The 11,344-nt window shown below is 56.0% G+C and overlaps 1 protein-coding gene across 2 annotated transcripts in view; it reads right to left on the bottom strand.

Annotated features, from left to right (window-relative positions):
* Positions 1 to 3,842: 3,842 nt before the first annotated feature.
* PRIMA1 (proline rich membrane anchor 1) overlaps positions 3,843 to 11,344 on the bottom strand; it is a 68,625-nt gene continuing 61,123 nt past the window's right edge. Inside the window, exon 5 of one of the 2 annotated variants that reach the window (XM_043434369.1) lies at positions 3,843 to 7,014. In XM_043434369.1, the coding sequence (XP_043290304.1) occupies positions 6,912 to 7,014 (103 nt within the window). In that variant the 3' untranslated portion in view covers positions 3,843 to 6,911. Of the gene's footprint in view, positions 7,015 to 7,035; positions 10,438 to 11,344 lie in introns of those variants that run through there. The other variant, XM_043434373.1, reaches the window with a different exon arrangement.

Here is an 11,344-nt window from a genome sequence, read left to right as displayed (position 1 = left end):
CACTCATGACCTTTGGGAAGGGTGGCTTGTGTTTGCCTAGGGCAAAGGCAAAGGAGCACGCTTGCCCTCAGCCAGCTCTGAAGAGAAGAGAGATTAAGCCTGGACCTCCTGCCTTTTGGGGTTCACCGTTCTCTGTTGGCCCCAGATGGCCCTGGCTGAGGTTGGCCAATAGGAAACGACCCCAACCCCCCTGAGGAAACCTCCTAGAAGACATGGGGGTGTGGCATGCGTGCAGCAGCACTGGGCTGGGGTCAAAGGTCAGGGGCTTCTGTCAAGGGGATGACGGAATGACCGCCTTGCAGCCTCGTCAGTGGTGACCGTGTCCACCAGAGGGCTAAAGAGTGAGAGCCCAGTGCAAGCTCACGGGGGCAGAGTTCTACTTCTTGTCCCTGAGCAGCCGTCCCAGGAAGACCCTCTTGATGCCACCCGGTCACCCACAGAGAGCCATCAAGAGTGAGGCCCACAGTCAGGCTCCAAGGGAGCCTCGGGCCACTGCTCCTCACAGCGAGCCCTGGAACGGGCCTAGTGGGGAGGAGCAGGCTCTGTGCTTCCGGCCAAGGGGAGGCGGGCGGCCCAGGGTTGCCATTCACATTGTTCTGGGAAGCCCTGCAGACCTCTCTGTTTTCCAGGAGCCCTCACTACTCCCTGGGGGCCTAGTGAGGATGCCTCACCTTTGGTCGAGGGGCTTCCCAAGTCTGTGGCCCCCATGACTGGGGCGAGACCTCCTTGAAGAGTGAGAGAGGAGGGACCACTTTTGTATCAGGCCTATCTCTGGGTGCTTCTCCGGGGTTGAAGGCATCCTTAGAGTCCAGGTTCCAGTATTAAATGGCAGAAAGTGAACAGGAACTAAAGAGCCTCTTGATGAGGGTAAAAGAGGAGAGTGAAAAAACTGGCCTAAAACTCAGCATGCAAAAAACGAAGATCATGGCATTCAGTCCCATCACTTGAAGCAAATAGAAGGGAAAAAAGTGGAAGCCGTGACCAGATTTTATTTTCTTGGGCTCCAAAATCACTGTGATGGTGACTATAGCCATGGAATTAAAATCACTTGCTCCTTGGAAGGAAAGTTAGGACAAACCTAGTGAAGATGAAAGTGTTAATTGCTCGGTTGTGTCTCACTCTTTATGACCCCATGGACTGTAGCTGCCAGGCTCCTCTGTCCACGAATTCTCTAGGCAAGAACACTGGAGTAGGTAGCCATTTCCTTCTCCGAGGGATCTCCTCAACCCAGGGATGGAACCCGGGTGTTCAGTATTGCAGGCAGATTCTTTACCACAAAACTAGATCGCATATTAAAAGCAAAGACATCACTTTGCTGACAAAGGTCCGTACAGTCATAGCTATGGTTTTTCCAGTAGTCATGTATGGATATGAGAGTTGAACCATAAAGAAGGCTGAGCATTGAAGAATTGATGCTTTTGGATTGTGGTGCTGGAGAAGACTCTTGAGAGTCCCTTGGACTGCAAGGAGATCAAGTCAGTCAACCCTAAAAGAAATCAGCCCTGAATGTTCACTGGAAGGACTGATACTGAAGCTGAAGCTCTAATCTTTTGGCCACCTGATGTGAAGAGCCGACTTATTTTAAAAGATCCTGATGCTTGGAAAGATTGAAGGCAGGAGGAGAAGGGGACGACAGAGGATGAGATGGTTGGATGGCATCACCCACTCAATGGACATGGGTCTGAGCAAACTCGGAGATAGTGAAGGACAAGGAAGCCTGGCATGCTACAGTCCATGGGGTTGCAAAGAGCCAAACATGTCTTAGCATCTGAACAACAACAGCAGCAACAAATTGGGTGAAAGGGGTAGGGGAACTTGAAGGCATTTAATGCCTGGGGGTGGGGGGTGGGGCAGGGGAGAGTGGAGGAGGAAAGTGAGTGTCCAGTGGGGCTGGTCACTAGTCAGGCGAGGTGTGTGTGTGTGCCCCAGGATGAGGCCTTAGGGAGGCCACCGCCTGGAATCAAGTGCCACTGGTCACTCCCGCTCACCGAACCGTCTTCTGAGATGCCACACTCGGTGTGTCTCAGTGCGGTATTGCAGAGAAGGAAGAATGGCCATTCCCCCTTGGTCAGGGGCAGTCATTCCAGCACACCTCCGGGGGGCCCCCCGGGGGGGCCTGTGGATCCCACTGTGTCTCACACCAGGGTGGCAGCAGCGGGACCCCAAGCAGGAGGTGGGAGGCTCATGGGTGGGCATGAAGCCGGCAGGTGGGCAGAGCATATGCTGCTGTTTGCCATGTTGGTCTCGAGCTGGAATCTCAGCAACAAGTCCCAGAGATGTGAGTGGAGACGGGACGTGGCAGGGGACTCTGCCTATCTGTGCTGACGGCTCCCCAGCCCCGGTCCTCGGCCCCTCCCCGCCCCCTCTCCCAGGCTGGCCCTGCTTCCTGCTGCCACCCCCACCCTCCACTCCCTGCCCGGGCACCTGCAGGAGTTGGCAGCACCTCGCACACAGGCCTGGTGTCGCCTGCGTCCTGCCTGTTTGGCCTCGGGCTTTGCTCCCACAAATTCTACCAGGCTGGAGCTCAGGGCCATCGGGACGAGGCCTGAAGTGTTCCACCGGATCTCTACCGGGGGGACCCGAGTGGGCCACCAGCGGGTAGAAGAGCTCTTGCTGTGGCCTAGATGGCAGTTTTTTTATTAACAACAGCAGTGACAATGATCGCAGTGATGGCCACTGTCCACTGTGGGCCCAGTGTATGCCAGGACCTGTGTTGGGTTTCAGCAAATGACAGCTCGTGGAATTCCAGGGGGTACCACTGAGATGACGACCTCCTGGCTCTCAGCGGGGACCTCCATGGATTCCCCGCTCTGCCCTGATCCTAGGTGCCTGAGACATGGGCCCTTTCCTCCTGAGACCCTGTGCGGAGCCGACATCCCCCTGAGCTGTCGGGTTGGAGAGCACTCTGACCCCCCAGCTCTGGGCACACAGAGCCCTCCTGATTGCCTATGTGGAGCTGACTCTGAAGCTGTGGGGACCCAGGTGATGGGGCCCTGCGGCATCCCACCTGTGGGGAGATAGTCTGGGCTGGGATTCCCTCCGTCACGTCCGGCGGCTGTGTGCTGAAGACACTTGCGTCTGCGTGCAAACCCAGCCCCACCCACTGTCTGTGTCTGTGCGACCTTGGCTGTCTCCAAACTGTTGCCTCAGCCCTCAGATAAAACCGATGAGGCTGCAGTCTCTCTCCATCTCACCCTGCCAATCAGAGAGGAACCCCTTCCCTCCAAAAACCCGGGGAAAGAGGACTGCTCCTGCAGGGCTGGGACCCATCTGCCTGGGGGCACAGGGCAGGCCACCACAGCGCTCTGAGCTGCTGGGTGAGGAGGCGCTGCAGACCAGTGGGGGCCGAGGTCCGGACCGGGGGTAGCAGGAGCCCCGCCACTGGCCATAGCTCCGGCCATCTCCCCTCCAGCGTGGGCTGCGGGTTCTTGCCCCCCATGATTCCCAAGAGGACTTGTCAAATGAGAGTGACTGGCTCGTCCAATCCACCTGGCGCTTTTCCAGTTTCAGCACCAAGGGTTTGATGTTTTAGGAAAACCTCCCAGTCCCAGGTGAACTAGGATGGTTGACCAGCCTCCTCTTGATTGAGTCAAGGATCAAAGTGGCTGGATCCGGGGTGAGGGAAAAGCTGAGTGCCTTGGAATCCCCATAAATGCCGACCTCGGGGAATTACGATGAAACCATATAGAAAGCAGGCAGGCAAGGGACCAAGACCAGCCAGGTGTCCAAGGTACCCGGGTCTGTAGCAGAGCCTCAAGGGAGGACCCCACCTGTGCACTGTCTGCCCTCTCCTTCCCACTCTGCCCCCGGCCAAGCCCCCACCACAAATGACAGCAGCCAGCCATCTTTATAAGTATATTTTTATTGAAAATAAAAAGGCATGGTGCTTTCTTCCTCGTAAGTAGCATGTAGCCCACCCCTCACGCTGCCTGTCCTGCTTCCTGCAAAACATCTCAGCACAGAGACGACATCAGAGGCTCGTTGGTGGACAGGAGGGCGCCGATGTGTGTATTGGTCCATTGAGACAGAACTGGGAACAGGAGCCATCTTCCCGTGCACTCTTAGCAACCGTGAGGAAGGCAGGTCTCAGGGTATTTACATTCATGCATTAGATATCGCACACTACCTGGGCTGTTGAAATCATACTTTGTACAGATTCAGAGAGTACAGTAATTATATATATATATAGATAGATATCTCTTTAAATATATATAACTATATATAATATATATGTCTATTTTTACAGCTATTAGTCTTTCTTCCAAAACTTGCTTTAGAAGCATCTAAGGAACACCTGAAACCTCTGGAAGATCCTATATGCCATTCTAAAGCTGGGCTTGACAGGAGACGGTCGAAAAATATCTATTTGAGAAAATGCAGAAAAGGAATGTGCCTGTCGTTCTCAAAGGTTCAGAGTAGCCTGAGGATTGGTCCGTGTTTAAGGGCTGAAGATATATTCCTGAAATTTAAGTTTAAGCTCAAATACCAGGCTGGGTGGTTTTATGGATCTTCTGTTGCTTAAGCTGAAAATCCACGGGGGGCTCTCTCCCTGCACCCGTGAGGGCTGTCTTCCAAATGGCCGGTTCTGGGTTTGTTCTCAAGTGAATTCTCTTTTAAAAACTGGGGTCTTTTCTTAGTTTTCACTAACTGGGTGAGGGGAGGTTTGACAAACCCAATTTGGGGGGATTTATGTGCAAACGTTAGCTTTTCACGGAGCCTGGGCTGTGTGTCCCCAGGGAAGTGGATACTGGCTCCAGAGTGAAGGACTGATGGTTTTCTGGGGATCCTGATGGGGAGCCTGGCTGGGGCTGGAGGATTAAGTTAATTGCAAAATCTGAGCCACTCAGGTTTAAGCCCAGGCTGGGGAAGGTGGGATCAATGGGCTTTTGCAAAAGCTGGAGTGTGCCCTGCTTCCCTCGATGTCCCCCCAGACTGACTGCCCAGGACTCCACGACCACTCAGCCAGGATTCTTCCCTCTGGTCACAGATGCTCTCCCATCACTCCTGGACCAGGAAAGTGTGTGCGTCGGGCTGGGGTCCTGCCTGGGTGTCTGCTCAGGGGACAGGCAGGGGATCAGCAGGAGCCACAGGCAGTGAGGAAAGCACGCTGGGATGAGGTCTGTCCTGCTGAGGGGCCCACAGCCTCTGGCCTGCTTGTCACTCAGCTCTGCATCCTTGGCAAGTGGAGGGCACAAACCGTCAAGTACCCACTGGGTGGGGCAGGGAGGAAGGCCACAGGGGGCCCGTGCTAAGGCACACAGGGAGAGCAGAAGCCAGTCCTTACTCGGGGAGCACTGAGAGGGGGGAAGAGCCTTTCTGGGACGCTCTGCCCGGGGCCTGTCCTCAGCCTGCACCCACTGACCTGGCGACAGGACCTGGGCCAAGGTCACGGCGTGTTCACCTTCTGCCCTGCTCTCGGCACACAGATGCCTCCATGGGCACCAGGGCTCCCGGACGATGGATTTTGAAGGTTCAGCCCAAACGGGGATTGGTTTTCAGTCTGTCAGTCTCCCCTGGATGTGAGAGTCTCACCTGCGGCCCAAACGCCCTCCAGAAAACAACTGACACTTGTGGTCCGGAAGGCAGGCAGGGTCCCCGGCTCGGACCCTACATAGCCAGAGAGCGGAGCCCCTGGCTGTGACGGGTTCCTCTCAGCAAGTGCGTGGAGGGTGAGGGAACCAGGGCCCCAGAAGTGTTCTCCCAGCCCTCCGGGAGTGCAAAACCGCAATGCTGCTGTCTCCGGGGCCCTAGTGATGTGCCCACAGGGTGACTGGCCGCCGGCGAAACAGGCTGGCAGGTGGGGGTCACTCGGCCAGTAGATGGGGGTCACCAGGCCTGGAGGGTCCCTCTCTTCCCATCTCCTTTCCTTCCCTTCGTCCACCAACCACTCCGGAGGACTCAGCACCTTCAGAGCACAGGGGACATTGAAGGCGCCCATAGAAGCATGCGGGCTCCCTCGGGATGACGGCAGGCCTGGGGGCTCTCCGGGGAGGGTCTGAGTGCCAGGCCTCAGGGAGCGCTCAGGGGCCCAGCGCCAGGCCGGTGGGTCCAGGCCGGAGCGCCGGTGGTGGGTTTGGCACGGGGCTAGCCTCTGCTGGGGGGACGGCAAGGCCTGGCTCACAGGGAAGCGTCGGCTCCTCTGAGGGTCAGACGTGGGAGTGAGTCTGAGGACAGGCGTAGTGGCCCCCGTCCTTCCGGGGCCCCAAGCCTGGGGTTCAGGACGTCGTTTTGCCCTGGATGGTCAGACCCCACCCGGGGGTGTGACCGGGCTTCTTGGCTCAGTCCGGACTCCGCAGGCGGGGCGCACAGCCCCCCGTGGCGGGGAGTCAGGAGCCAGGGGCCCTGGGTGTGATGGAGATGGGAGGGAGAAGGCAGGCCCTGAAGACTGAGACAACGACGGGGCGGCAGGTAGATGGGTGGGAGCACCTTTGAACGGGGACGTCTCGTGGCTGCGCCCATGGCTTCTGTCGGGAACGGCGTGGTCAGGGAAGAAGCAGGTGGGCTTCCTGGTGGGGAGGGGAGGTCTCCTTTAGGCGAAAGGGGCGGGGGCACCTCTTCGCCCCGGCAGACAGGCTCCCGGCCTTCTCAGGGTGTGTGCTTTAGGCACCAGCCGGGGGGCTGTCCATGGATGAGACACAAGAGGAGGAAGAGACATGGGGCCTCAGATGGCGGCGCTATCCTGGAGGCTGCCCGCCGGTGAGCCTGGCTCAGCCTGGTGTCCGCAGCATCCACGCTGTGGGCTGACCAAGGGGCGAGGCTAGGCAAAGGAGGCTTTCTCCTTTGGGAGGCTTGAAGCCTGCAAGGCGATGAAGTCCTGGGGAAGCCCAGTGTCAGCTCGTGTCCACCTGCTTTCCCGCATCCACCAGTGCCACCAAGGTGTCCCTCTGGCCAGCAGTCCAGGGCCTACGGACTCACACCACGGCGCTGTTCGCGTCCACCCCTTTGCTGCTCTGCGAGGAAGTCATAGGGTACTCAGCAACGCCAGTGCCGTTCTCCTCTTTTCTCAGGGGTTTCCTGGGGGCAGGTGGAGGAGTGGGGAAGGTAAAGGAAGGGGAGGCAGGGACATCCATTAGTTATCAGCTGCTGGTGGGGGTGTATCTTACCCTCCCAGTTACCCCACCAGGCTCTGGTCCAGGTCAGCATCCTTGGGGTGCTAGCCCTTGTGGTCTTATATTATAGGGTGACCACATACTGTGTCAAGCAACCGGACATAGTGAATAACAAAGCAGGGAAAATAGGTGTGACTTGGAACTGTTCTGGACAAACCACGATGTATGCTCAGCTTGGTATGCTATCTGGTCAGCCTTTGGCTGATCTCTTTGATATGAGCAAACAGACATGAAGACGAATATTTGGGGTGCAGAGGGTTAAAAGAGGCGAGGTGCTTGTGGTTGGGCTTTGTAGTCTTATCTCTGGGTGGTCAAAGGCAAGAGGCAAATGTGATGAAGTGGGCGGTGGTGGTGCTGTTGCTGGTCATGGCGGTGGATGGGGTGGGGATGGAGATGATGGGGTGGTGGCATGGATGGTAAAGGCAGTGGTGATGGTGAGCGGAGATGGTGGTGATAGTCATGGAGGTGGTGGTGGTGAGGATGGTAGAGTTGATGGTGGTGATGACAGTGATGGTGATGCTGGTGGTGGAGTGGATGGTGGTGATGATAGCGGTAACAGAAACGGTGGCATAGTGGATGGCAGTGATCATCATGGTGATGGCAGAGAGGGAGACAGTAGTGATAGTGATGGTGAATGTCCAAACTAAATCAGCGCACACCCGTGGTTCTCAAACACTTCACGTCGCATCATCGGAAGCTCATTCCAAAGGCCCTTTAACCCCAGGAGCCATTCCTCCTAGGCACGCCGGGCATGGGGAAGGCTGGGAGGGAAACTTTGAGAAGGCTTGTGCTCACTTGCTGAGACTCTGAATTCGCAGCACTGCTTTCTGGCCTGGCTCAGATCCCACCTCCTCTCTTGGTCATTTGGGAGGACTTCAGCTCCCAGCCCCAGGCCTGAGTGACCACAGCCTCGTGATGGGTCCACACCATACAGGCTGTGTAGCCCGACCCCATGGCATAATCCTGCTGTCTCTTGGGTGGACCTGAGGCCCAAGAGGTGGCAGCTTAGTCACCTCCTGCATCCCCAAAAACACTGGGGCTGAGCCTGAACTGGCCTTCATTGTGTGCTGTCTAAACTGAATGTTTAGGTCATCGCTGAAAGCCTAGGGATTGATTGCTTCTGCCTTCTCAAATGTCCCTAGCGCCTCCCCAAACCCAGTGGGAGGACTGGTAGGCAGACAGCTTGATGCCTATGGGATAAGGTTGTTGGCGATTCGTTTAGGGGAGGGAAGGTCTGTGAGGTGGTTATCAGTAGTTTCATGGGGACGGGACTATCAGGCCTGTTCAGAGGCAACATGATGAGCAGCCAGACTCTTGTCCCCTCTCACAATGGTCCCCTGAAGAAGCCAGGCCTGAAGTTGTGAGATTCATTTCATAGGGAAGCTGAGGCTTTGGGAGAGCTGTGACTTGCCCGATGACCACCCCCTACCCCACCCACCTGTATGTGGTGGGGCTTGGAGCACCACTCACTCCTACCATGTCTTGATCCAGACATCTTTCTACTGAATCATCATTCTGCTGCTACTGATGATAAAGCGGGCCTCCCCCACCCTCCATCCCCAAATGGACCCTGTAGTCCAATCACCTTGGGAAGGCCCTCCTCCACCCTCCTCTTGGAGATTCCCCTAAGTTCTCAAGACTCTACTCCCAGAAGCCTGTCTCATTTTGCTTTAATCCAGCACATGCTATGTTCTAGGGTCCCCCAAACCCCATTTCTATAGATGCTCACAGACACTTTCTGGAACTCGGAAAAGGCTCAGAAGAGTTGCCTTGTTTGTGATAGGCTCCTGGAAATGACAGGCTGAGTCTCCCTCTCCCCCAGGCCTTTCTCCCTACCCTTCCTCCCTCCCACCTATCCCTTTCCAGGGGCCTCAAGCACTTCTGACCTTGCTGTGTGGGCTTGATTCTGACTCAGTGAGTTCTACCTGACCTGGAAAATTGGGGGTTGGGGTGCATTTTCTTACAATGAGATCCTGTGTGGCCCCCAACATGAGGCCCCTGAGGGACTTAACTGACATTCCTAAATTTATCATCAATACAGAGGGATTTCATCAGAATCAGAATTCCAGAAAATAAAGTAAAAAATCTCTGCCCCCTCTCCCCCCAAAAATCTCTGGGCCCAAAGATTTTTCTGCTTTTCTCCCTAATAAATATTCGGTCTTGGGCTAGGTCTGAAAAGTCAACTGAAATGGGAAAGGACAGGGGAGATGAGGCTTAAGGGCCTTTGAGGGTAGATAATGACCAGATGAAGGGGTCCTGGAACTTAAATGGAGATGGGTAGAGCCTGGAGGGCACACAGTTCAGCCCTTTTTAGGAAGGGGGTAGGAAATGAGCAGGATTCCTTCCTCCATGAGGAGAAGGGACATTTCTAGAGCCAGGCTGCTGGCTGCGAGACCCCCATTCCTGGGACTTGGGTGGAGGGGACGGTGGCTGGAGGGACACTGGGGTCAGGACCAGGAGAGTCCCAGGCCCTTCTCAATGGCTCAGCCAGCTTCCCAGACAGGAAAGGGGGTCTCAGTGGGGGCTCCATCCAGCAAAGAGGGCAACTTTTGGCTAGCACAGCACCTCTCAGGAGCAGTCCAAGAGCCTGGGCGTGGTGAGGGGAGAATGGGCTGTCCCAAGGGCTCTCCTGAGAAGCACACTTGGTCTGCTCCCCTCTCCCATGGAGCTGAGTTGTCAGCCACTCTGCTCCCTGGGCTACTGCCCCAGCCCACTCCCCGAAGCCCTTCCATGATTCACTGGAGCCTGGTGGACACTGGAGTTTTACCTACAGCAGGACAATGCTCTGCCTTGAACACCTACCCCCATCCCCAACCTCTCTCTCAGCACAGCACTTCAGGGTGACGCTGCGGAAGGGCTGGGAAGCAGATGTCTGGTTCACTAAACCCAGCTCTCCCACTTTCTAGCTGTGTAACCTTGGACAAGTCACTTAACCTCACCATGCCTCGGTTTCCTGGTCTATAAAATGGGCACAATAACGGGGTCCATTTCATAGAACTATGGGGAGGATTAAATATGTTAATGCATGTCAAGCCTGTCAAGGAGCATCTGGCATACAGTAAGTGCTCCATAAGTGCATGTTAGTTCTCAGTATGATACAGTTGGAAAGAGGTCAGCGCAGAGCTGCTCCTGTTGCCAGTGGTCTCCAGTCTGCAGAGACTTCCTACCTAGTGTGCACCCCGGGGGGCTCCTGAGTGCTAGGGGGGCTGGTGGGGACCCAGCCCGGCCCCCTGTGAGCCACCTCTGGTTCCTGCTAAACCAGAGAAAGGCCCTTCTGCCTGGGTGCAGGAAAAGCTGGGCACACACGGCTGCCTACATGGCCTGGTTCCTAAAATCAAGAAAAAGGGAAGTGAGATTTTCCTTGGCTCCATGTCCAATTCCCAAATGTCGCAGGGCAGGGTCTCCCACCTTGAGAAAACTCCCACCCTGGGCGCCCCACGTTCTCTGCTTGGAGGGCGGCCCTGATGGCTCACCGCCAGCAGAATGCCTGGGCAGGGAGAGCCAGGACCCCCTTCTGGTTCCTGCTGACAGCGCTGTGATGGGTTCCCCCCTCAGCCTCCCACTCTGTGGGGGGTGGGGGGAGCTGGAGGCAAAGAACAGCTCTGAGACCCTGAGAGTAGAGGCTGCTGGCTCGTTTCCTGTGTCCCACAGCCCATGGAGGGTCTGTTCTAAGCGACGTGAGGTTAAAGGTCTCAGACTTCCTCTTCCAAAGGTATTTATTCTCCCCATGGCCCACCCCCAGCACACACACATCCATGCCCATATACACATTCAATAATACACATCCACACATGCATGCACATATACACTCATACATGCCTATACACACATGCATACATATGCACGTACACACACACACACACACATCCATGCACACTCACATACACAGAATTCCACCATGAGATGCCTCTGTACACTGCAGACTTCTCCAAATCTGGGTCTAGAAACCAAAAAAAAAAAAAGCCTTTCTGGGCCACTGAGGGCGTCCCCTGACAATGAGAAGCAGCACCCCATTTCTCGCCCCAAATCCTCTGCCATCACCAGGGAAGATGAGCCAGGCATGTGGCTATGAACAGCCCCACACTCAGTCAAGCCCCCTGTGTTCACTGCCCCTGCCCCCACCCCTGCCCAGGGTTTCCATGTTCAGCCATGTCTGCTGAGCCTGTTGAAGGATAGTGCTGTGGAGGTTCTGGGATTGGGTCCTTCTTGGGACCCGGCTGGCAGGACAAGGCCTC

The sequence above is a fragment of the Cervus canadensis genome, chromosome 17, assembly GCF_019320065.1.
Source record: "Cervus canadensis isolate Bull #8, Minnesota chromosome 17, ASM1932006v1, whole genome shotgun sequence".
Taxonomy (NCBI): Eukaryota; Metazoa; Chordata; class Mammalia; order Artiodactyla; family Cervidae; genus Cervus; species Cervus canadensis.
This window is presented reverse-complemented; position numbering and strand designations above follow the sequence as displayed.